At 38.0% G+C, this 27,613-nt stretch overlaps 1 protein-coding gene and 2 long non-coding RNA genes across 3 annotated transcripts; 2 read left to right on the top strand and 1 right to left on the bottom strand.

Moving 5' to 3' along the window:
- Positions 1-1,986: 1,986 nt before the first annotated feature.
- LOC134199075 (uncharacterized) lies at positions 1,987-24,435 on the top strand. The gene is made up of 5 exons (XR_009973433.1): positions 1,987-2,127; positions 20,379-20,500; positions 21,574-21,647; positions 21,726-23,280; positions 23,799-24,435. It is a non-coding gene; the product is annotated as an uncharacterized LOC134199075 (long non-coding RNA).
- LOC119628649 (uncharacterized) lies at positions 7,541-24,966 on the bottom strand. Its single transcript, XM_038011778.2, has 3 exons — positions 24,782-24,966; positions 17,578-18,195; positions 7,541-9,135 (listed from the first exon to the last, which is right to left on the bottom strand). Exons 1-3 carry the CDS (start codon positions 24,794-24,796, stop codon positions 8,965-8,967), a joined length of 804 nt encoding a protein of 267 aa, XP_037867706.1. The 5' UTR covers positions 24,797-24,966; the 3' UTR covers positions 7,541-8,964.
- On the top strand, positions 24,826-25,870 carry LOC134199076 (uncharacterized). Its single transcript, XR_009973434.1, has 2 exons — positions 24,826-25,103; positions 25,354-25,870. It is a non-coding gene; the product is annotated as an uncharacterized LOC134199076 (long non-coding RNA).
- The last annotated feature ends 1,743 nt before the right edge of the window (positions 25,871-27,613 follow it).

Here is a 27,613-nt window from a genome sequence, read left to right on the forward strand (position 1 = left end):
TTTTACCATAATCTTTGGGTACGAACGAGTTGGCGTACCCTTTTTTTGAAATATCACTTTAGTATGACACTGCCATTTTTTTCACGTGAATAATTATTGATTTTTGAAGTTTTAATCTTGGTCAGTTTTTTTTTGAGCTTCAGTCGCTTTTATTTGGGTATTGAACAATTTTGCATGATTATCTCTATTATTATGTGAACCATATATTTATAGTTTACTATCTGACCCGGCAGACTTCGTAGTGCCTCAATCGACAAATAAAAGACCTAAGCTTTTGTATAAAATAAACTTGAAACAAACAAAAGGAATCCGTCCGACGGGGTATTTTTTTTTATTCCGAGCTTTTTCATATTTATCTACCTTTTAAACCTTCCCTGGACTTCCATAAATAATTCAAGACCAAAATTAGCCAAATCGGTCCAGCCGTTCTCGAGTTTTAGCGAGACTAACGAACAGCAATCCATTTTTATATATATAGATAGATATATAAATCTCATAATAAAAATCGCTAGTGGAGAAGAAGAGAGATCAGTTTATTTTATGTAAAAAAGACGGTAGTATTACTATTATTGATTCAGGTTGACGGTGATCCACCCCCACTTGGAGTTATATAGTTACCAACTTACGAAGGCCCATAGATCACAAGGCTACCTCGGGACTTGAGATCGAAGGCTCAATTGTATTGCTCAAAAGCAGATTCATTCACAGCTCCCCACAAACATAAAATAATTCTATGTGTAAATTCAAGCACGGGATAGCGATCCGCTGATAGCAGCGTAGTGACGTGTGAGGAAATTGCTGTTCACGTTCGTGTGGTAACGTGTCTGCGAATCAGAGTTCGAGAAGTTCCGGAATAGGTACTTCGATAGAATCGCGCTTTTGACTCAGCGGTATCACATAGCAGCAAGGCTTGAAGAATGAGGCAGCCGTTGTACTGTAAAAATTGAGACCTTAGAACTCATGTCTCAAGGTGGGTGTCGGCATTTACGTTGTAGGTGCCAATGGGCTCCAGTAAGCACTTAACAGTAGGTGGGCCGTGAGCACGTCCACCCATCTAAGAATAATAAAAAATATATTAATACAATAAGTTAACATTTCTTCACGGACTTATACAGTGACAGAATAACTGGTAGTAAAGTGTATTGTGCGCCCAGACGGGTAGGTACACACTGTGGTCATGCTTGCGACTTATGTAGGCCGAATTGAGTAAAGATGGTGACCGTGTACGGAGTACAGTAGCTATTTAAGCCGCATGCTTATCAGCCCATCTAGAGGGCACCTTGAGGGCACCTTGAGATATGAGTTCTAAGGTCTCAGTATAGTTACAACCTCAAGCCCCACCCTTCAAACCGAAACGCATTACTGCTTCACGGCAGAAATAGGCAGGGCGGTGGTACATACCTGTACGGATGCACACAACACGTCCTACAACTAGTAATTACACAAATTATAAATTTTCGGGTTTGATTTTTATTATCCGATGTGATTCCTTCACCGTGGAAGTCAATCGCGAACATCTGATAAGTATGTTTTCCATTAGAAAAATTGGTACCTGCCTGCGGAATTCGAACACCAGTGCATCGCTATATACGAATGCACCGGATATCTTATCCTTTAGGCCACGACGACTTCACTAGAAGAAAATTCTCCTATATTTTAACTTCTGCATAGTCACATTACTTCTGTTCATCAGGTTGACGTTGTTCCCAACAGCTTATTACGTTAGAATTTATTTCTGAACTGATACTTTCTTCACTCTACTGTTTAACTACTAAAGTCTTCACCTAAAAGTTATGAAGCCATGACACGAATGTGTCAAAAAAAAATCATTGCAATAATCTAGAAAAGTTTAAAATCGCCGATTTAATCCTTCTATCTGAACGATCTGAGATAAATAACTGTCATCGTTATCATAATATATTAGCAATTAATCAATTTTTAAGTGAGTTTTTCAATTATATCAGCTGGAAATTGTGTATTTTGGTAGCGGTGTTACGAAAATTGATTTCAGATAGAAATCAATTTTGTTATGTTGTGACGTAAATCGAGATATTGAACATCCGTGGCAAGACGGCCAGCGCCTTGCAGTCGTATGCTATCTATATGACCCATGAGTCTTTTCCGGGGGTAAGTTCTTCGACTTATGAATTAATCTATGGTCTTTTCCAGAACTACAGTAGGTATGCGATAATTGTTTGCCGGGAAGTAAATGCTTTAAGCAATGTTGTCTATTGTAACACTTTATTGTATTTGAATTGTTTAAACTATTTGAAATTTTATCGACCAATTTTGTTGTTGTTTGTGTGTTGATGTTGTTGTTTTTTTTACGTTCCTAAATGCAGTGTATATACCTAGACGATCTTACAATAATAATCTACTCTACTATAAATCACAAGAAACAAATCATAGATCAATAAATCACAAGCTTGGCCATTGCTACTGCTGCTATCTGCATGTTAGAATCACTAATATGTTCCTACCTAATTTTCTCCTTAACTCCTATAGTAATTAGGCTCACATAAATCGCTAGTGACGGTTTCTGATGCGAAGTATTTCTTTCCAGTTTGATAGTCGTTACTTCAATGAAATTCGACTCCCTGACTAAAGCTACAAAAATCTTACAGAACGTCTAATTTAATTCGAACTTTAGTCCATTGATTAGGAGGAACCCAATCTTATAGTGGCAGGCCACGCACAACCATACAACGTCCATTTTATACCTGATAGCAATTTCTTCCAGACATTTTTAGGGTTATTTGATTTGAGATTTCAAAATTCAAACAAGATATTCATCTCCTCGCGAAATCCCCTAAGGATTACACCTCAGTTTTGTTCCTTGAAGTTTGTATAACTCAGACAAAAGGCTCAATGCTTATTATATTGTTATTCGTGATGGCGTCATGGCGAGCTGTCAAAACAGCACAACCTGTCGCGCGCATCAACGGATGTCACGGTGGTACTCAAAGTTTTATAATTCAAGTGAAACGTATTGACGACTGCGGTTTATTGCAGTAGACGGGTTCGCTTTGGGTATTGCGATAACAACGAGCATTCTGGCTCTTATCTGTTACATTCTTGTTTTGCGGCAGCAAATCATTATCACCAGCACTGAAGATTAAGGGATCAGCAACATCATCAGCTTACAGTCGTCCATTGCTGGACATAAGCCTCTACCAATCCACACTACTGAGTCCGGTCCTTGGAGAGCCAAGGAGGAGAGCCTCCTCCACCTTACCAGCCACTGTTTGGAGGTCATCACACCACCTACCAAGGGGGCGTCCTACGTTTTCCGTTGCTTGATCTCCACTGGAGAACCCGTCTGTTCCAGCGATCGTCAGTACTACGGCATATATTGCATATTGGATTATTTAACGGATGGATGGTAAACAATGAACGGATGACAGGGAAGTTAAGATAACGATTGATTAAATGGCAGCACTGAACTGACGGTTACAGTCAGAGCGAAATTTCGGACAGCGTAATCACCAAGCCTATGCGGCCTACTGCCATACTGCATACGAGCAGGAGGGTGCCACTAAATAAAAAGATTGAGAGCCGCCGTCGCGTCTGTCAATCGTTCAATGATTCGGAACGGCATGCGATCGTTGTTTTTGTTGCGGCTCCGGGTCCAAGGTGCCGGTCAGGTAAATGTAATATCCACAAACATTATTAAACAAGTCAATGAAATATTTTAACGATATTCTAAAAATAATCTTTGGAGTTCGACGATCTTATAAATAGGCTAGAAGTTTGTTCAGTAACTAATAAAAAAATACGTGTTGACCATCAATTCGTAAGGGCAGGGCGTATTGTGAATCCTCACTAATTAATACCGCTTCTTAGTGTATTTCTGCCTAGGTCAAATCATGCCTTTCGTTCGGTTAACAAGATGACCCTGGTTTCAATCCAGTTGAGATTTCAATGGATTCACACAATGGATTGCATTATGTACTCTCACTATATGTGTTCTTAATATTAGTTGTCCGTGGGCTCATGTCTCCAAGACCTTTTTGTTAAATTCTGAAATACAGGGTAGGCCCAGAATTAGATAAAATATATAAAAATCTTATAAAAAATCATTTGACATAGAATATTAAAAAAATATGTTTATTTACAAAAAAGCTTGTTACCTGATTTTTTTGATTTTCTTCTTCTTCTGTTTTTTTTTTAAATAATATCACGTATTTTTCACTTGTATAGGTCAGGTTGTTCTATGAGTCATAACCCTCTCATTTAACTCGTCTTCTTGTGCCAATCCAGGGCATCTCAAACCTTTTGGAAGATCGTTGATCCCATATTTATATACTCTGGTATCGTAGAATTATTTGATGAAGATCAATCTAAGGCTGGTAGATTTAGAATTAGAAGAAAATCATTGACTTTCTTTTGTTTTCCCTATTCTTCCTTTTTCAGCTATGCCCGGACGGGTAGGTGAGCTCACGGTCTCAACTTGAGAGAATGACTACCCCTAGTAAGAGCATTGCTTCGCAGAATCTACCGCCAGATCGGAATCGCGAGAGAAACTAATAATTTCTTTGCATTGAGTTGGTGATGCTACACTTTAATCATAGAGTTAGCCTTTCTGCCTATTGGTTGGCAAAATAACTTCGTTCCCATTTCAAGAGTAAATAGGTTAAATGTCATCGAATCCACTAAATTCTTTGACCTGTATATGAGTCGACTATTATCAAAGCCGGCAATCTGACTTTTGGATAATTATTGGTAAATCAGAAAAACGAATTATTGAATTTGTATTGCATTGGCAGTCACAAAACTCTTCGGAACGACATCTTAGATAAATAACAGGTTAACTATTAACCCTTATTTAATGCAGGTTTTGAACCGTATTCTTTGAAGGAGACGATTATATTCAAATCAATCTGTATTGACATATCAATAACATTTTTTTGTCCAAATGCACAGATTGCCACCTTTGATAATAGACGACTCATATGCAGTAATTATATACTATGAATAAGTGCATAAAACTAATCTATTCGAAACTACATAAAAGTTCCGCTGAAAATACAAATGGCCATAAGAGTTCAGAAAAAAAACCGCAAATCCCGGCTTTTTATGATTATCAATCACAATGTTGACTTCGAAATAACATACAAATGTTTCGTAATCCTATTATGTGCTGCTACTGAACCCAGAGATCTTTTGTTAAGGGATTTGACTGTCAAAAATATGGGATTACCTGAGCGCTGTTACCGATACCGATCTTAAGTGTCTTGTCGGTTGAACTTTGGAGCTTCGGTTGTATTGAAATAATTTGTCATTTCATGATTGTCCAGTCCATTCCGATTTTTACTCGGGCAATTTGGTATGTCCCCAAGCCGTCAGATTGTCGCCGCTTAGCAACAAGTAGGCAGTGAGTTTGGATAAAATCCACTTAAAAGTATCAATTTGCGTAATCGGAGATGGTGGAGAGTATTGGGCACCTCCGCGAGTAGGTACCATAGTCTTGTCTGTTCCTTCCGCGGATAATCTTGCGGCACGCTTTGCAGGGTGGTAGAGAAATACGTATAGGTGGTGGTAGGAAGTCTTGTGAGTCCACACGGGTAGGTACCACCACCCTACTTATTCCTGCCGTAAAGCAGTAATGCGTTTCTGTTTGAAGAGTGGGGCAGCCGTTGTAACTATACTGAGAAATTAGAACTTATATCTCAAGATGGGTGGCGCATTTATGTTGTAGATGTCTATGGGCTCCAGTAATCACTTAACCCCAGGTGGGCTGTAAACTCGTTCACCCATTTAAGCAATAAAAAAAGGCAGATGAGCATACGGCCCACCTGATGGTGAGTAGTTGCCGTTGCCCATGCAGCAATTCCAGGAGCAGAGCCAAGTCGCTGCCTGCCACTTAATACTCTGAAAGTAGTAATAGTATTTATGTTCTTTAAAACTTTTGTTGCGCTATAAAGTATAATCATTCATTTAAGCTAACTTCAGGGTATCAGGGTCGGGTGTCACAAACTCTAGTACAGTATCGCTCACATACTTTAAAATGTCCCATCCGAAATCTTTGCTTACGAGCACAGTGGTATGTGTCGTATTGCTAGTATATTTCATTAGGCGTTTTACGCGCACCGCTCAGCATGCGCGGACATTATACCGCATGGACGGAGAACAACCTTACTGAGTCTCTCGCCGGATCTTTTCTGCGGATCACGATTCCGATCCGGTAGATTCTGCGAAGCACTGCTCTTGCTAGGGCTAGTGTTAGCAAATTCTCTCAGGTTGAGCCCGCGAGGTCACCCAACCGTCTGTGCGTAGTTGCAATAAGCCCTTGGGCTACCAACGATAAGATCGAATTGTGTAGAGGTGCGGTTGTCTCATGTTTCAAAGCGGACTACATATTTCCCGGCTGTACTAGGTGTTCGAGTTGTTAATACATCCTATTATCAATATGTTAATGCGTTACAAAAATTGCGCGGACGGAGGAGTATGAAATTTCCCAAACTTATAGAAAACATAGAGAAGAAGTGCAGATAATTAATATTTTTTTAAATTATGCATTAAAAATACATCAAATCAATAAAAAAAGAAAATTACACATACTACGATGTATTTGACACATACACGCATGCATACTATTGGTTTATTGTCGAACTTTTTATATGGTCTGTGGTCAAATTGAGAATAGATTCAATATTGTTGGTCTTGGCGAAATCTGTGATTATAGAGGTATATAGTCTTTGACAATAGAACCATAATAATGTTCAAACTTATAATTTCAACTAGCGACCCGCCCTCGCTTCGCTTCGGAAACATTAAAACACACATGAAACCAAAAAATAAAAAATAAAAAAAAATAAAAAAAGTATTCTATGTTCATCAGGGACAATGTCGGCTTCTAATGGAAAAAGAATTTTTCAAATCGGTCCAGTAGTTTCGGAGCCTATTCGAAACAAACAAACAAACAAATCTTTCCTCTTTATAATATTAGTATAGATTAATTATTGTCGAATTTAGACTACCGGAGGACCACTAGCCAGTTTTTTTAAGTACGCGAGGAATTTCGTTAATTGCGGAAATACTCGTGAACATGTGTTAAGTGTGTAATTCATTTAAAAACTACGTCCTAGGTGCGGAATTTGAGCATCGGGATAGTGGCATACTAGTACACCGGGTCTTTTAGCCTTTAGACCACGACAACTAAATCACACATTGACTAAGCAGTGGCGAAATAAATAAGGTTTTATAAGGTCACATTATAAGCAGTTGACTGGGAAGTTCGAGGGGATGTGTTTTTTTTTGTTTATTGCTTAGGTAGGTGGACGAGCTTACGGCCCACCTGGTGTTAAGAGGTTACCGGAGTCCATAGACATCTATAACGTAAATGCACCACCCACCTTGAGATATGAGTTCTAATGTCTTACTTAGTACAGTACAACGGCTGCCCCACCCTTCAAACCGAAACGCATTACTGCTTCACGGCAGAAATAGGCAAGGCGGTGGTACCTACCCGTCCGAACTCACAAGACGTCCAGTAATGTTTAACAATTATTCAACATAAATAACATCTTAAACACATGAATGTCTTTTTTAAAATTATACTTTATTTTTAGGTCATATAGAAACAAAACTTAACATAAAACATGTAAATAGCTTATTAAATAAAATTAATTTTAGTAATGAGTATTTTAAGGCTTCAAAGGCGTCGGAGATTTTTTTATTTATCGTTGTATCTGTTTTTGTGTGAAGTTATTTTTACAAAAATAACTATATACAGTAACTTATTGACAGCAATAATCTACAATCAACAATATATACAGTATGTAAAATGTCTATGTATATAAAAGAGAATATACGTGTGTCTGTATGTTCAACTAAAATTATCTTACGTAGTTAGAATTCTTAATCATCTTACGGCTTCTATATTTTAATATAAAATTACATTTGATTACTGGCGAAGCGGCGGTCCCAGCCACTGTATAGTAAAAGGAATGCTTATTACCATGGAACTGTTGAGAGAATTAAAAGAAAGAAGAGATGCCCATACAATGAATTTGCTAACGAATATAATTAAATGAAATTAATTTAAGTTAAACAAGTAATCAACGACCAACTTAATCGAAACCCCAAACATTTTGACTAAGTTTCAAATTTTAACAATATTTTATTACGGCAAAGATGGTGGACGACGACTGTTTTTTTTTTTTATATGATATTGAATCACAATCTAACAACCAGAATTCTTAACCAATATACGATAAGTAAATAAAGACTTAATTTAAGCGATGGTGTTTTAAGTCTTTCTATATGACACCTTAATTGCCCACATACTATAAATAGTTTGGCAATAATGACAAATACGTAACATATCTAATAACAATTCTCATTCTGAGGTCGTTAGATTGTAATTTTATTTTATATTATATACTATTTTGCTATGTTATGTCGGGCACATCACTCGTAATGAGGACTCCATTGAGCGGTTGGTGGTGCAAGGGAAAGTCGAGGGCAAAAGATCTCGCGGACGATATCCAACACGATGGACCGACCTCATTAAAATCTGTGACTCACTCCAACATAAATGATTGCTCTCACTCTGCGAAACATCGTGCCACATGGCATCGCATCGCGAGAGCATCGGTATCTCAGGATCCGACTGATGCATGACCACGACCACTCTGTCAAGAGTGTACGAATAAGAAGAAGAAGAAGAAGTACATAATATTGTATATATATGGCTATACGCACTGGAGGGACAAACAGGTCGGCGTGTCTGGGTATCATGGCAGAGCATCTGCCTGTTTCGGTCACGATGCAATGCCTCCCAGTTTGAAGGGTAGGACAGTCGGAGACCTTATCTGGTGGTGGGGAAATCAGGTTGTCATGTCTATAGATTCCGATAACCTCTTTGAATCAGCTAGGCCAGATGGTGGCTCGTTGGCAAAAGAAAAAACAGTCGTAACTAAATTTGCCGTGATCGGGTTAAATTTGTGTTAATGGTAAACGTTAAAGTTGTGTGTTAGTTCTTTGTACAGTCGCTCTGAAGCCTAGTTTATCATCAGCCGTGTAGTGCACGATCCTCTGTTTTCCGTCGGCGTCTAAGAAACTATAATATCCGTGGACGGTACCTCCTTCTCTGGTTTCGTGGGCTGATTTTGTGTCGCCCGTCTTCTTGTCCTGGAAATGAAGAAAAACATTATCATTGGTAGTTGTAATGGTTTATTTACTAAATTGGTTCGATTACTTGATGTTAATTGTTTACCGAAGAAAATAGAGGTCATTACGTAAATGCTATCGTCCAGTTTGTGACAAGAGCTTAAAATCTCTAATGTATTTCACTGCTTACTCATATATATGTATATATGCGAGAGTTTGGTCCGTCGTAAAATTCTTAATTGAACTTCAAGTCTTAAATAATGAGGTAAAATTCACGTTGTGATCTCTACGTGTTCCGGAAACTACTAGGCATCATCAAAATGTGTCTCAAAACCTTACAACCAATGTATAATAATTTAAATAAATGTTTTCGATCTGTTTGAATGTCCCGCGTCTCATTAAGATAGACACTCGAAGTATCTACTCTGAAACAACTTAATTTGAAACTGAACATTAAACCAGCCATACAGAGGTCAGGCCGGTTGCTAGCAGCTGTAAATGCAAGCGACTAGATTATACAAAAAAACTGATTCTGTTCACTTCCTCGTCGACATGACTGTTCGGAATCCTGTCAAATAATAATTGATACAGAAATAGAGCACTCGCAAAAAAAATCTACATACATTTCCTGACCTTGGTAAATCTTTTTGTAAAATGTACCTAAGTTGTAGAGAGTTTAGGATCATTATTGCTTAGTCAAGGTCGTTTTTGGTAATGCGTGCGTACATGCATGTAGTAATTACTAAGGTTGATTATAAGAGTTAAGATCTCGTATTAAATGTAATAATATTATGTACATACAATGCTGAATGTGATATCATAACATCTTATCATAACATAGGTATCCCGTAAGCTGGCGGTTTCAAGAAGTGTCCCATGCGAAACTTTTTCCAAGGTCTATGCGATATAAAGGCTAGTTATTAATAAGCAAATTGTTTCGTCGTCGTGGCCTAACGGATAAGACGTCCGGTCCATTCGTGTTGAAGCGATGCACCGGTGTTCTAATCCCGCAGGCGGGTACCAATTTTTCTAATGAAATACGTACTCAACAAATGTTCACGATTGACTTCCACGGTGAAGGAATAACATCGTGTAATAAAAATGAAACCACCAAAATTATAATTTGCGTAATTACTGGTGGCAGGACCTCTTGGGAGTCCGCGCGGGTGGGTACCACCGCCCCGCTTATTTCTGCCGTGAAGCAGTAATGTGTTTCGGTTTGAAAGGTGGGGCAGCCGTTGTAACTATACTTGAGACCTTAGAATTTGTATCTCAAGGTGGGTGGCGCATTTACGTTGTGGACGTCTATGGGCTCCAGTAACCACTTAACACCAGGTGTGAGCTCGTCAACCCATCTAAGCAATTAAAAAAAAAGCAATGGAGCTGTACCCTTGCATTGCTGACGTCCATGGGCAACGGTAACCACTCACCATTAGGTGGGCCGTATGCTCGTCTTCCTACAAGAGCAAAAAAAATCATAGCGAGATTAGTTCACCGGAGAGCTAGATGCTCAAAAAGATAACTAGCGGTAGGTATATTATGTACCGTACTGATGATTGTTGATTAATTGGAGATCTTCAAGGTACTTAGCTGGGTTTCAGACGGGGACTATGACATACACAATATTGATGAGGAACCACGGTCTTTTGTCAGCATCTCGGCATCAACTATAGTATATGAGTATATGATTCTGGTGTCGCGGTCTGAATTTGTGTTGGTAAAAACCAGGAACAGAAAATAACCCATTGGACATTATCTCAACACGTGAAGTCGGAAGTTTGGAATCACATTCCTACGTTTCAAACCTTCTAACCGGTTTTCGTGCAAAGTACCTTGAAAATGTACCAAGTTTTACATTTTTTTGTTGTGGATAGGTCTTGATACTCTAAGTTCTCATAATAATACGAGCAAATGGTACAAACGCAACCGTCGGCCACGTCATTAACACTGTTATTACATTGGTAACGTTAGGAAATGATGGGCATTCGCGTAAACCCTTCACAATGAGTAATAAAAACAACGAAAAGTCCGTTGCAAGCGTCTCAAGCCCGCGAACTCATTGCACGCATAAAGCCCACGGGCATTGACTGTAAAGAATTCGAGCAAATATGAATGGAATTACAACACGCCTTCAATAACGTATGTACTACTTGACCGTGGTGTGTTGAGAAACGCCTTTCCATCGTTCATTACCCCTGACATTGAGACCGAGAAATTCTTATAGCACGTCATACATTGGGTAGATCCACAAGGATATTTAAACAGATACAATCCAAAAATAGCACTGTGAAATGCCTAAGAGAAGGTTAATGCTGCATGTATGGTATGTTTCATTGATTGAATTAAGAAAACGTGCGCCCCGTTGATTCTTATAATTACTTGTAACTACTGTTGCATTGTGAGTAGACTCTTCAGAATTAACCCTTCAGATTCAAAGCTAATAAGCATCACAATCACCTTGAGACATTCAAACTGGAACAAGATATGATTGTTTCGCGACACAAATTTGTTGGCAGAGTGGTGATAGCGTACCCGCTAGCTTGCAAGGCCCTTCTTCACGTATCATTTACGAAGTTCGGTTAATAGGCCCGGGTACCGTTGCTGTCATGGATGGTGGAGAAGTAGAATCAGTAGTAGGTCGTGGAAGGTAAGTTAGGTTGTCGGTTAGGTCATATCTCACTATCCTCTGATTAACAGACTATAAGATTGATTGAGGACGTTAAAATAATGATCAATCCAGTAGTAATTTATAATGTCTTTTTTGCAGAGTTCGGTTAATGATCTCATGGCTAAATTGGTGCTAAGGACACTAACCATTGACTAACCACAACAGAACAGGAACCCATAGGTATCACAATGTCAATGGCACCAGCCACCTCCAAACATGATATCGAAGTCTCAATTGTGTTCTAAAACGGCTGTCCCATCCTCTTGTCGGAACGCATGATTCCTTCGCGGCAGAAATAGGTGAGATAGCGGTACTAACCCGTGCGGTTAAGCTCTATAAGTAAAATCTTGTTCATTTAAAAGTAAAACAGTAATTCGATTATAACTTGAAGAGAAAGTACTTATATAAATATTTCGAAACACGCAGCGAAAGCGAACGCCTTTCTTCTTATTGTCAGCATTTATATTTGTTTAACTGGCTCGTGGGTAACCCTTAATCTGAATATCAGAAGCCTAACTTCTGCCGATTTTTAAGGAGAGAATACGAAGTTATCGCAAAATTATTCCGTTTAATAAAATTCTCTCGTTTACTGTCCAGGAATAAGATCTCAAGCTGATACAAATTTATTACAACAAGAAGAAAGAAAAAACAAAAAAAATCTAGTACACTGAAACTCGCAAAAATATTGGTACTATAGAAATTCTAAGCCAGCACCGTTAGGTACCACCGCCCTGCCTATTTCTGCTGCGAAGCAGCCCTGCTTTCCGGTTTTGAACAGTGGGACAACCGTTGTTGTACAAATGTGACTTAGACATTATCTCTGATTAAAAGCCTATCCTTAACTTTAAATAGTGCAATTATCAGCTGTTTCAATATCGAATTAGTTTGGATTTACGTATGTTTGTTTGCATGTAACTTAATCTTTGTACGTCATTTTAATTGACTTCAAGATGTCTGATAAACATGAAACATTATTTTAATTCTAAATTTATCTGATTCAAATATCTGACCGATAATTAATAAACATAACGACAATTAAAATTACCAATTTCGGTAATTAACGTTTCAAATTAATATTTAAATGTATGCGTCTAAAATCACCAAAAATGATATTAGGATTTGGCAACGATCCTTCTGTCTTCTTGGCACATCTCGAGATTTTTGTTGTAACCATGTTGAAAATACAGTGAGCTTAGTTTAGAGTTACTGGTGGTAGGACCTCTTCTGAGTCCGCACGGGTAGGTACCACCGCCCCGTCTATTTCTGCCGTGAAGCTGTAATGCGTTTCGGTTTGAAGGGTGGGGCAGCCGTTGTAACTATACTGAGATCTTAGAACTTATATCTCAAGGTGTGTGGCGCATTTACGTTGTATATGTCTATGGGCTCCAGTAACCACTTAACACCAGGTGGGCTGTGAGCTCGTCCACACATCTAAGCAATAAAAAAAAAAAAAAAAAGAGCATCCATACAACTGCTATCACCCACAGTCATACAAGTGTATTCACTTGGTCGTCGGATTATTAAGTCAATTAAATATTTTGTCAGCATTGGGGTTACGTTAAGTTACTTTTCATATTTAACATTATTCTGTGAAAGCAATATTTCAACAATGATTTCTAAAATTTATTTACTGGAACCGGCTTCGAAGCAAAAAAGAGAAAAATACAATCATGAAATAAATGATAAACTTCATTTATTAAAATACTAGCGACTCGCGCCCGCGACTCTATTGGTGCTCCACTTGTATTGGTCTTACCGTGATGTTATATAGCCTATATCCTTCCACAATAAATGGGTTATCTAACGCTGAAATAATTTTTTAAATCGGACCAGTAGTTCCTGAGATTAGCGCGTTCAAACAAACAAACTCTTCAGCTTTATAATATTAAGTATAGATAAGAATGAATCGTTGTTGTTTTATAATTCTCATGCAGCAACGGCTATAGTTGATTCTTCATTGTCAATATTGCAATGTCAAAAAATATACGAACTATTTATCCTTTTTTTTTTTAAATCAAGCAGGCATTCAAGGGCCCTTTTAAAATGCCATCATTTTACCACTGATTCGGCTTAGTTCCACGACCGAGAACAAAAAAAATGAAATCAGGGCTTACTGTTAAACAAACAAATGTACATTACGTAAAATTTACGAAATATTTTAAGTCAGTAAAGAAATTAAATCATACCTAATCTTCGAATAACTTTTAACCGCGGTGGCTGTTCGTAATTATTGCTGGCAACGGTAATATGTAATTATTTGAACGCTAGGTATTTTAATCGGATGTATCATTATCGATTTGCTGGAATTACTGTACGCTTGTTTGACCTTATTGATTATAATTGTGTAGTAATTCAAGTAGCGTATGAAATTCTATATTAACCATTCTATTCATTGGCGTCGATGAACAGCCGTAGGTAGATTGGTTACTAGTTGTAAAAATGCAAAGTGATTATATTTTTCCGTTTATAGGGTACTAGCGGCCCGCTACGGCTCCGCTCGGGTCTTTAACAAAAATTTCAACGAAATTTGACGTTGTATTATTTTTTTAAATAAAAGAACACTTATTGCGGCATAACTACAATAGTTAGACATATGCTGTCTTGACAATTTTTGTAATTAATAATGTGCTCTACAAAGTCGTAGTACATTATTTTATTCTATCATCAATAGTTTTCGCAGGGCACGCGATGTAAAGAATATTTTAGGTATTTTTTTTACACCTTGGGTTACGTTATAATTATTGGAGTTTTAGTAAAGATCCCTATTTTTCCTCAAAAAAGAGTATAGCCTATGTCACTCGGGAATAGTGTAGCTTTCAAACAGTGAAAGAATTTTTCAAATCGGTTCAGTAGTTTCGGAGCCTATTCAATATAAACAAACAAACAAATCTTTCTACACTATAATATTAGTATAGATGTATAGATTATAGGAATATAACTGAGACCAATTTATTTCTAAATGTGGCTCGTTTTCATGATGAGGTATCTCACTTTGCACCACATTGATCGCGCATTTATCTGTCTAGCTATATTTCAGAAATTGGTAAGCCAGTGTCGTATCTGGGATAGTTTTATCCCCGTATCTTTAGTCGTTCACTCGAGTTTAACTCGACTCGACTCAACCTCCAACGCGCGTTTTGGGTATGCTTGATCGTAAAAATAACCTCCGCTCAAACGTCTCTCCAAAAATCCTTACCGGAGTGGCGTCAATGAACTGTCAAGTCAAGGTACGTCGCGACGTACCTTGAGAGTACCTTAAGAGTTATTTTTGGAACCGTCAAAAAAAAAAGATAAAGCCAGTGATTGAACAACTGCTTATCAATCTGAACCTGGCTTAAAGTGGCGATAATGGGTCCGTTTACGTGAATAGTCAAAATATTGCCATGTTAGATCCTAGAGAATTACTGGTCATCCTGCGCATTTCGACCCCAACGTAATCTCGCGTTACTCTTGGTGGGATGGGAACGCCTTCACATTGTGACTTCATCCGTCCTCATGTCCCAAGGTGGCATGCACGATGCTTCGGCAACCACTTAAACGAGGCGGCCCCTGAGCTGGTTTTTATATTATTTACTTGTACTAATGAAACTACACTTTTATGCAATTCGCAAGGCCTGCGTAATAACCGACTAGAAAGTGTATCGTCACAGACCAACGCCTTCACACGATTTTTAACGCATTCGCCGTTATAGCGCGCGTCCCGTGTACCACGCGGTAACAGGTTCAATATTAAAAATGTAGGAATTTATACGTGAATGTTTGAGTAAGATATTTGTTGCAATTATGTACCGAAACATTGGAAATTCATTAAACTTGAAAGTCATGATAAGAATGAATAGTTTACTTTTGTAATGCTACCTGCATTTTTGAAATTGACGCGAAAGCTTAAAACATTACAAAATGTAATTTTTTTTACACAATATTTATTAATTTTAGTCATCACCGTTTATTTTTCAACAAATTTAATGTTGCTTCAATAGTTTACGTGTTTTCATGGGGCTTATGGCGGAGTCTATCTGAAAGCAACCTTGTCCTTGACCGTGTGTAGGAATGGCGCGGGTTTTTGCGGCGTTTGCTGTCTCTCAAGATGAAGGCACTATGCATGTTTTCACGTATGACAGTCGTTGTTGATGATTATTTCTACGGGTATAGAGTCAGGTCACTTTGTTCTCCGTAGTAGGTCGATAGCGTAGACTCACCTGCTTATGCTATGTTAAGAAGCAGGATCATTTATTTTGCGATACAATCAGGTGGTTGGTTAATCGATGTCACATTTATTAAAAAGGGTAGGTTTTCTAAAGAAGGTATTATAATTAAATTTTGTGGATTAATTTTTATGTCGATACCAAATTTTGTTACTTTTATCAGCTGTAGGTAATTATCATTAGCCTTATTAAAAAAAATCACTGTTAGATCGAAGGTCTAATCTCGTGTTTTGTGTTGGGCAGTGATTGACTTTTCTTATGTCTAATAGGTTGGGGAAAAAGTCTTTTCGCATTATAGTATGTATGAACTTGTAATAAAATCTCTTTGACTATACTATGTGTATCTGGCTGGTTTTGATAGGTATCATTAAAAGTTACAATTTTAAAGAAGATAATTCCAAATTCAAATTAGGAAAATGTGTGATTTTTATTTATTTTTCGTACTGTCAAGATGAGTGAATCTAATGAAGAAATTCGATACATTTTAAAATTTTACTACAAAAAAGGTAAAAATGCAACGCAAGCCGCTAAAAAAATTTCCTTAAAAATGCGAAGAAACTTGTCCTCAACCTATTATTCTCCATATAAATAAATTAATAACCGATAAACTCCATTGCGGCTGATAGATGCTCATCTGCCTCTAATCCATTCAAATTCTATACTAAATTCAGTACTGGCTTTCCAAGAAATGATATTGGTAGAATGTAGAAACTAGGCCAAATTTCAGAAGGTCGTATGTTGTAATCCTCACAGCCGACCGGGTCGTTCGCTTTCTACAGATGATTTAATTTTCGATAAACAAATTTGTTTAACTTAATTAAGTTTCAAAAGCTTGCTACCCGGTTATAAGACTCCACCTATATTTAGATATGAATATGACATTATCTGATCAATGCAATCAGATGACTATCTATGGCGCTCCCTCCAATCCAAATTTGCGGAATTGTTTTATTTACCTTGGTAAGCGGTATGCTTATTATAAACAATCGGTTTTTAATAAGCATACTCACTGATTGTTAAATGAGTAACGTCGAGGGAAAATATTTTTAAACCGGTAAATTGTTTACAATCTCAGCACGAAGTTGTTATTAATTATCGTTTCTTTCCGATTCAGAAGATCCATAGAACGAGGAAATATTTATAAAACTAAAGTATAAAACGTGAACCTACCATTTCATGAAGACTTCCGATTCGAATGACTTCAATACTTAAATATGAACTTTTAGAAACTCGTTTCATTTATTTTAAGGCCAACTACCCAATTAGCTGCGGGGCTCGGCGAAAGTTAATATTGAAAGAGCGGTGAGGACATCCCGAAAATAAAACATAGCTAGATTCACTGGTGGTAGGACCTCTTATGAGTCCGCACGGGTAGGTACCACCACTCTGCCTATTTCTACCGTGAAGCAGTAATGCGTTTCGGTTTGAACGGTGGGGTAGCCGTTGTAACTATACTTGAGACCTTAGAACTTATATCTCAAGGTGGGTGGTGCATTTACGTTGTAGATATCTATGGGCTCCAGTAACCACTTCACACCAGGTGGGCTGTGAGCTCGTCCAACCATGTAAGCAATAAATAAAAAAACTCACGTGTACTCCGTAGGAGAAAGTGTACTTCGGATGAGGATTGAACTGATCGTGGGGCTCTTCATACTCTTGTTCTCTCGTGTAATGCGCTACACTTAATGGAGCGCCTTTGATCGCCTGGTGTTTACGCAAATTTAGCGGCTCAGGTCTTTTCTCAGTCTTGAACAAACTGAGGCCGTTCCCTTCAAAGTTTCCTAAATTGATATTCTCTTCTTCCCCGTAATAAGTAGGCTTCTTTTCGGGTATCGTGTATTTGTAAACGGGTCTTTCAGTTTCTGCATTATAGCCGGTGTATTCTTCAACGGTTTTCGGATAGTGTCTTTGGATTTGCTGTCTCGGATAGTAATTTGGGTTCTTGAATAGTTTCTGGATGGCTATAGCTTTTTCGCTCTCCGGCAGCTTGGTGTCTGGGTCGTCCAAATAAGCTATGATGGCATCTTGTAAATTCTTGTAGGTGCTGTAAGCGTATTCCGGTCGTTTCGCCCCCGGGCCGGTGTCATCGTATTTGTTTTCTAGGGCGAATTTGAGTTGGGACTCCGACGCCACGGCGTATTTGAGTCTGTACGGCGACGCTCTTTCTTGAATCGAGTTCGCTGCTGCTATGCTCAGAATTAAGGGTATCTGTAAAATAAAAGTTAGTATTTTTAATATTTTTGAATTGATATAGGTTCTTTGTAATGTTTTATGAAGGATATTAATAGAAAAAATCGTATACTCAAGACGCCCTAATAAGTATTTAATTGTTTTTTTTTTAAATCGGTTGAACTGAAATGAGCCATATGCGTTTATGATACAATACTATATGGATATTTTCTGGAACCCTGTTACTGTTGCGATTAATGTATGTAGCTTATATTGTATAATATGGTGACGACATAGTACTCATGTTTACATGAAGAATTACAAATTGTTTTTTACCACAGTTTAATGTAGACATAAGTAGAAGAGATCCTTATTCTTGGAAAAGATCCCTATACCATTTGGATGGTATACATAATGCTAAAAATGAATTTAAATGAATCTTACTAATTTTTTTTTAATATTGCCCTTGTAGGCAGACGAGCGCACGGCCCACCTGATGGTGAGTGGTTAGCGTCGCCCATGGACTTCAGCAATGCCAGGGGCAGAGCCAAACCACTGCCTACCGCTTAATACTCTCCACAAGCCTCGTTTAAAGAAGGACATGTCATAGCACTTGGGAAACACCGTGGAGGGGAGCTCATTCCATAGCTAGATGGTACGTGGCGAAAAAGGCCTCTGGAAACGCACTGTGGATGACTGCAGTGGCTCCAAGTAGTATGGATGAACTCTACTCCGGTGGCGGGCGGTGCGATGGTAAAAACGAGATGCCGGTATCATCTCGAACAATTCCTCAGAGCACTCTCCATGGAACATACGGTACAAAATACAGAGGGAACCGAAGTCCCTCCGCAGACCCAGAGGTTCCAAACGATCCGTGAGAATGGGATTATCGACAATCCGAACGGCCCTCTTCTGTATGGAGTCAAATGGAAGAAGCTGGTATTTGGGAGCCCCGGCCCAGAGATGGGAGCAGTACTCCACGCGAGGCCGGACTTGTGCTTTATAAAGCAAAAGTCTTTGTCCAGGCGTGAAGTACCACTTCGCTCTGTTGAGGACTATTGAATATATTTCATTGAACTTTGAACGGGTGCTGCTTAAGCTTGTAAGAGATAATTTTATCGGTTTAACAATGAGAATTAGATGAATCTAGAGGTAAATTAAGATGATCTTAATATACTTTTGAAAAACCTACTGTTTATATTAGTAACCCTACCTGTACATTACTCCATTTATTGATATATCCTTAAAGTAGTTAAAAAACAAATGACTGATATATATACCATTATAAACTAGGACTTAGTTTTGTAAAAATGGCTTATTTTATTGAATTAGAATCAGCGTCAACATTACACCGAACTTTTTTGGTTTCAAAGGTCTATTTTCTAAGCTTTAAATTGTAAATGGAGTTTGCGGCAGAGATACACGACGCAGCTACGAGCCCGTAATTTAAAACTGAAACACAGTATTGTTCGAAGTTTAATAGTTCATTTTTTTCTAATCACACCACAATCTAATTGTTGTAAATTATTTAAGTGTTGGGCGTAATCGTTATTTGTGCAATAACTTTTAAACGATCATAATCTAGACATTTAAAAGGTCTATAAATTTGATGATTGATTTAAATAGGTCACAAGGCTTTCAAGGAGCTGTCGAAATATGAATAACTGTCTAGCCAAGCGGGTGTTTAAAGGCTGCGGACACTCCGAATGTTGTTCGGAGCCTATATGTATGGAAATTTAATTGGAAAATGCCACTCATCATGTTTTTGTCAAAAATCTTCTGTTACTCGACAGACATGAAATACGTACTCAACAAATGTTCACGATTGACTTCCACGGTGAAGGAATAACATCGTGTAATAAAAATGAAACCCGCAAAATTATAATTTGCGTAATTATTGGTGGTAGGACCTCTTGTCAGTCCGCGCGGGTGGGTACCACCATCCTGCCTATTTCTGCCGTGAAGCAGTAATGCGTTTCGGTTTGAAGGGTGGGGCAGCCGTCGTAACTATACTTGAGACCTTAGAACTTGTATCTCAATGTGGGTGGCGCATTTACGTTGTGGATGTCTATGGGCTCCAGTAACCACTTAACACCAGGTGGGCTGTGAGCTCGTCCACCCATCTAAGCAATAAAAAAATAATAAAAAAAGACAGCTATACCAGTAATCGGTGGACGTTCGTAATTAAAACTAGTTACTTATTATTTAAATGGTTTTGGCAGGTTCAGATGCAGCCAAGATACTATAGCCGGCTGACTGAAGATCTTACCACCGAAAATGTTGAACGATGCGTTCTCCGCACCAATAAAACCCATAACTGAACAAAACAAAACGCTGTGTCAAGGTGACTCTAATTGTAGTCTTCTTTGCATAAACTATACATTTCTATATTACGTAAATTAAATCAGCATAAATTATACGATAGATGCGTTCGTGTTACGTCAAAGTTAGCATAGTTACATAAGTATGATAATGAGGATTCATAGATGATAAATCATTTTATTTTCGTTGGATTTTTAACCGACTTCAAAAAAGGAGGAGGTTCTCAATTCGACGGTATGTTTATTTATTTATTTATTTATGCTTGTTACCTCATAACCTTTGACTGGCGGAATCGATTTTGATGATTCTTTTTTTATTAGAAAGCTGGTGCTTCCCGTGTGGTCCCATTTCCAATTGTGGTCCAATTTAGTCCAGTTCTGATAATGGTATCCACGAGAAAACCATATAAGTCTTAAATTTGCATTAAGTACGTGTGCGACAAATCGATGAATAACTCAATAACTAAATATCACGCCAACCGATTTTGGTGATTATTGTCTTTAGTGTATATTAATTTGTTTTGATGTCGTCGTGGCCTAACGGATAAGACGTCCGGTGCATCCGTGTTGAGCGATGCACCGATGTTCGAATCTCAGGCGGGTACCAATTTTTCTAATGAAATACGTACTCAACAGATGTTCACGATTGATTTCCACGGTGAAGGAATAACATCGTGTAATAAAAATCAAACCCGCAAAATTATAATTTGCGTAATTACTGGTGGTAGGACCTCTTGTGAGTCCGCACGGGTAGGTACCACCACCCTGCCTATTTCTGCCGTGAAGCAGTAATGCGTTTCGGTTTGAAGGGCGGGGCAGCCGTTGTAACTATAATTGAGACCTTAGAACTTATATCTCAAGATGGGTGGCGCATTTACGTTGTAGATGTCTATGGGCTCCAGTAACCACTTAACACCAGGTGGGCTGTGAGCTCGTCCACTCATCTAAGTAATAAAAAAAAAAAACTTTTTTTTTTCTATTTGAAGTCGGTTTTTGTTAAAGTATGTCTATTTACAATTATCTGACAGGACTGTCTGGCATAATCAAAGATTTAACTCAACTTGAATATCCCACCTTAATTATTTCGTCATTATAGATATTCTTCAAGAGTATACGGCTCGAACATATGATCCTAGACTACACAGGAGCGATAAGACAAAAAAAAACTAGGTTAGTTTCCTAACTAATGTTTTTAACTGTTGAGATTTCGCTTTGGATGGATTTGCCAAAAACAATATAAAATTTCAGGGAGCGGTGGAGTTATAAGTCCACTCACCAGTCAGTGTGAGCCACATCATCTGCTATGACTACCCTAAAAGGATCTCTGTCGAGGGCTAAACCCAATACGAAGCAGAGCTATTCTTGGACAGACATTCATCCTTCCGGGAAAATGTGCTCTCCGTGCTGTGATTATTATTCATATTTGGCTATCGCTACAAAAATCACTTGTGAAGAGGGATCTATTCCCTCTTACGGTACCTGTAGGCAGGGTCAATGCGTGGTTCAGCTTTTCTTAGACTTTTACAAGTGGTAGTCTCGTTAGGGTCTTTGTTAGAAATAAGATATTTCAATAAAAGGTTATGTATTTTAACCTAGTAGATTTTCCGCCCATATTGCGGTAGAATTTGATTTCTGTTTCAGAGCATGTCTCCCTTGATGTTTAGTTATCAGCGGAACTTACAGATATCACAATCTTTTCCCATTATAGCTTTCATCCTACTTTACCTGAATAGAAGTTGCAACATTAGCTTTCACAAGCTCATCAGTTCAGTAATATGCTAAAAGTTTTCGTAATTGGCCTATATTGTGACGTAATATTGAATAATTTAATCTTCTGTAGCAGGCAGAAGCGTTCCGTTCCTTTGTTACGAAATACGACGGCTCAGTTGTTGATGAAAAAAACATTAAATACATAGTTTTTATTTAGGTGTCGTAAAATTCAAACGGCATTAGCTGGCGTCACTGTTCTATGCTTCAGCCATAGAAGATTGCGAATTTTTACCAGATTTACCAGAATTAAAACCAGATGAAATGCTCCACAACAAATTCCCCTTAACTGGGATTTTCTCCTGCGTTATTTCTAACAGAGACACCAACACTTGAAATTCAGAGCGCGAAATATGCGCAGCAAAAATACTTAGACCCAACCCGGACCTTGAGACCGTCGTCTCATAGTAGCCGGGGTCTCTACCACAAGATCAACCAGGAAATCACATAGAACCGTACGTGAGTGCTTGAAGTATTTTCAAACTAGGTTTTTTGTTATCACAAAATCGAAAATCGTTATCTATCGAAACAGGTGCGATATTTCAAGAAAAATATTTCATCAAAAGCTGTGCCAAAATTCTGCGAGACTTATTGGTGACAAGATGCTTAAGCTCGCTCGGACGTGCTTTTGTGATATCCGTGGGTCGAACACAGTGCTACCTCATATTTCAAAGTGAGCGGCTGTCTTGACGTTGGAGTATCTACTACACCAGACAGATACATATATTTAGGGTATGGTATAAACGGTGGAATGAGGTACCGTTTAAATAGCAATTGGGCTACCTCATACCACCGTTTGTCACACCTTTATACTTGATACTCCAGTTTTATGTACTTCTACGTAACAAAGGCTGTTCCTTCATATCGGAAACCATGAAGATACCATCGCATTTTACCAGTACCAGAAGCAGTACTTGTCCAGCTCTTAATCATATAGGTATGCCTTATGTTAATAGGCCCTACATGCTGTTGCGGATCGCTAAGTACTCGGCCGAGTGTACCATGGACTTTTTACCAATCTTGATTATTAAAAAAAGTGAGTACAACCTTCTAGCTGAGGATCGGTGATTTACATCGTGGTGTTTACGGAGTGGCAGCCACTACATACCAAAAATATCCCGAATCTTTATACTTTGCAAATTACAGTCATAACTTTTTCATTGCCCTTGTAGGCAAACGAGCACACGTCCCACGTAATGGTGAGTCGTTGTCGTCGATAATGGACATCAACAATGCCAGGGCCAAGCCGCTACCTACAGCTGAGTACTTTCCACAAGTCTCGTTTGAAGAAGGACATCTCGTAGCTCTTGGGAAGCACTGTGGTGGGGAGTTCATTCCAAAGCCGAACTGGTTTTCTTAAGGTCCAATTATTAGTTTTATTGGATCTAGATTTGCCTTTCGGTTTTACATCTATGTTTCAATTATCAATGTAATATTTTTCTGTAAGAGATATGTCTTAGCATATTAATGAGTATTTCAATTATTGTTTTATCACATGTCAGTAGGCATACAGGGGTCGAAGAAGAAACCTAAATCAGGACTCTTTATTTTCAGTTCTGCTAACTCTACTTGCCTCTTTACGTGCCAAAAAAGATCTTTGAAGACGCACAGTGGATGAATGCAACTGTTCCAGATAATATAGAAGGATACTGCTTTGGTGGCGGGTGGTGTGATGATACAAAGGAGATGGAGGGATCATCTCGAGATATTCTTCAGAGCACTTCTTATATTTAAAATGGTGCTCAGGAGTGCTCACGCTTAGGCCATAAGTTCGCCTGCCAGCGTTAGCTCATCAAATATCGAAGATCTGTGTTCCAGGATAGTGGTGATCCCCTGGTACTGGGCATTTATGCACTCTCTCTCTCATAGTCCCTGATAGTGGAATGATGTCGTTTATAAAGTGAGCATACAGGGGATTGTTCACGTATGCTAATTTATTCGATATTCACCGTAAGCGCATTTGTTTTATTATTATTTTTTAAGTATCTGGTGATAAGTGGTTACCGCAACGCATAAAAGTAGCTCACGTTAGTGTCCGGCTCGTGAACTATAATTTCGAAACTTCACTTTGAGGAATCGATTAATTTCTCGTTGCGGGATGACTCAGTCCTTGACAGAACAAACAAACAAACGTATATTTTAGCAACAGTAAGATCGTTTTGGACGTAAAATAAATTTGTTTCACCGATGTCATTTTTACTTGTCATTTTTGAAGACAGTAACTGATGTTACATACTTCCTAATTTTTAATATTTTTATTTTTCTAAGTTTCACTAATTTTGATGGTTGAGGTATATTTGCCATCTAACATTTAGAAATTTCAATATAAAAAAAACAACATAAAGGTAAGGTAGGTAATAGACGGTTAAATAAAAAAAAATTACAAATTAATTGATGATATAAAAATGGGAATCATTTGATTTAACTGTATGTTTTAAACGACAAAATATATTTAACAAATAATTTAACAATTTAACAACTTTAATTTAATAATTTAACAAATAATTTAAAAAAAAAAATTGGCAACACGAACTCACCAAAAAGCGAAACATCTTTCCGAACAATGTCACTGGCACAAACACAAAACGTACCTACGAAATTTGATTATTCTTTTTAACCGCGATATTCAAATATAGAACGCGAGTCACCTACGCAGACTTTCGTCGACGAATGGCCGGCGATGAATACGCGGGAAACTTGTTCGCCTTTAGTTTTTATTGTGAAATTTTTTAACTGAACGTCGTGTTTATATTATATAAATTAGTTTAGAGCACATCAATCAAGCTGTTCGGAAGTCGCATATGTTAATGGCTGCAATAATAGTTTTGTTTTTGGTAATTCCGATTCTGGAATGCGAAGGTATTTGGGTGATTCTGTACATTGATTTTTTGTCTAGTTATTTTCAGTCGTAGTTGTAACCTGACTCCTGTGTCTGATAAAATATACTAGAGGGACCAAGGAGAAGAGAATTTCTGTATTCAGTTGAACGAGTCTCCTTTAGTGCATACTAAAATATAATTAATATTCTTAATTAATTTAAAAATAAACTGAAACTTTGGTCGTTTGTGCCACAGAATTAAGCTTAGTTCAAACTATGCTTCTCTTTTAGACACGCATCGTCTCCGACTGTCAACGCACGCTTTGGAATCTCTGGAGGTGCTATCCATAAGTTTTTGAGAGCAGAGGGTGAAGATGTACTTAGCCATTTCCGGCTTATCTTTGAATTCCATCGAGTAGTTGGTTACAGTTTTTTTTTTTTTTTTAATTAAGCACTTTTCAAACCGTGCAGTGAATTGTTCATCCCAAATGACAATAATTACAATTCAGTGATCAGTTCTTTAATTGTTATTGTGTAATACTTCACTTCCAAATGGCCACTATTGGCCACTTTCTTAGACATTATATGGCTCTATACTTAACATAATTCAGCTTATTTTGAAATTAAACAAGTGCAGGTTTAATATTGAAATAAGGCAATATTGTGAAATGAATGGTATAATTTTGATTTTTTGGAGTGATCTTGATGCTTCACTTCAGACCTCGCGAAACCTGTTATATAATTACGAAGCGGGGTGAAGCACGAGTTCACGGCAGACCTGGTGCTAATTATAAACTGATGACGATAATATTGTGGTTATTTCACTCTGAAGGCTAGAAAGCACGAAGGATTCAAGGTGGATCGTTAGGTTAAAAGTATCCCGTTTGGACTTACAATACGCGGTTGGCATTATACAAAAAGCCTGCTATTTCTATGCACCGCAACATTAATGGATATTTTTGTACAATGTCCGGTCCAATCTTTATCGCTGTGAAGAATTCTAAATCAGTAGCTATAAAGTATATATTCGCACAGGCGCTATTTGCGACACGCAGCTTACTTATCAGACAATTAATTCTGTTTAAGCCCGTATTCATTAGAAAAACAATGGCCACTTATATTAATTTTTGTCTAGCGTTATTATAATTGTATTTGTTTAAACTTATCTGCATGCACTAAAATTAAGTCAGTAAGTAAGTAATTAAAATGTGTTCGCGACTGACTTCCATGGTACAAGAATAGCTTTTCGCAATAAAAACCAAACTCGCCAAAAACTATAATTTTCGTAAAAATTATGTAATCGAGACAGTCTCAAAGTGTGTCTAGTGATGTCTGTGGGCTTTAGTAACCACTTGACATTGGTAGAGCAGTGAGCTTATACGCAATAAAAATTAACTGGTGGTAGGACGTCTTGTGTGTCCGCATGGGTAGGTACCACCACCTACCTTGCCTATTTCTGTCGCAAAGCAGTAATGCGTTTCGATTTGAAGGGTGAGGCAAGGGTTGTATTGTAAAAACTAAGACCTTAGAACTCATGTTTCAAGGTGGGTGGCGGCGTTTACGTTGAAGATGTCCGTGGGCTCTGGTAATCGCTTAACACCATGTGGGCCGTGAGCTCGTCCACCCAAATAAGCAATAAAAAAAAACAAGGTTTCATATTGATATCTTTTATTGCGTCTAGGAATTTCGTTATCTGCTTCCCTAGCCAGACTAGTGAGTTTGTTCCTAAACAATACTATTAATGCAAAGTTAAAAGCGTCTTCAAAAAACTCTAGTGCGTATTGATGATACGTGTACATGTTTTCTGACCACGTGTGGTAATTGCTAGTCTCTTGTAACTGTTACAATAGTGAAAATAGTATCGTGCTCACACGATACTCGCTTTGAATGCTCAATGATGATCACGTAACACTTTCAATTCGGTAATAACGCTTACATTGTATTGTTAATGTTTGGATGTTTAATTTTTTTATGGTGTTATAATTTCGCATGGGTTCTTGGGTATTATCGGTATTCTGCTCATATATCGGTCGCGAGTTAGTTCCGCCCTTAAAAAGTCTGTGTAGCTTAAGAGATAACACTAGCAGTGTACTATTATTAAGGGACACACGGCTCAAGCCATTTTTATAAGGAAATAACCACCTAAGACGTGTTCACGATTGTAACATTGTCTAATAAGAATTAAACCTGTAAGATTTACCTGTTAGGGTAACTACTGGTGATAGGACGGACGTATTGTGAGATCGCACGAAGAGGCACCACCATCCCTTCTATATCTCCAGCCAAGTAGTCATGCGTCTCGTCTGGAAGGACGGGGTAAACCTTAAATAATGAAATTGAGAATTTGTCCTCTTGCCCCAATGGGATTAGTTTATAACTTAGTAAAAGGCTAACAGTACATGTAAACCGGATTATGATGTAGGACCTACTTGGTGTTAAGTGATTACCGGAGCCTATAGACCACGTAAGCGCTGCCATCCACCTGAAAACATGAGTTTTAAGTCTCAATTTTATAGGACAACGGCTGCCCTGACTGTTAAGTATATATTTG

The sequence above is a fragment of the Bombyx mori genome, chromosome 6 (genome assembly GCF_030269925.1).
Source record: "Bombyx mori chromosome 6, ASM3026992v2".
In the NCBI taxonomy this organism is placed as follows: domain Eukaryota; kingdom Metazoa; phylum Arthropoda; class Insecta; order Lepidoptera; family Bombycidae; genus Bombyx; species Bombyx mori.

Coding starts and splice junctions, on each gene's coding strand:
- LOC119628649 (XM_038011778.2), bottom strand. Junction 9,136..17,577: donor CTTTCTCCTACGGAGTACAC/GTGAGTTTTTTT, acceptor CTTCATTTCCAG/GACAAGAAGACGGGCGACAC.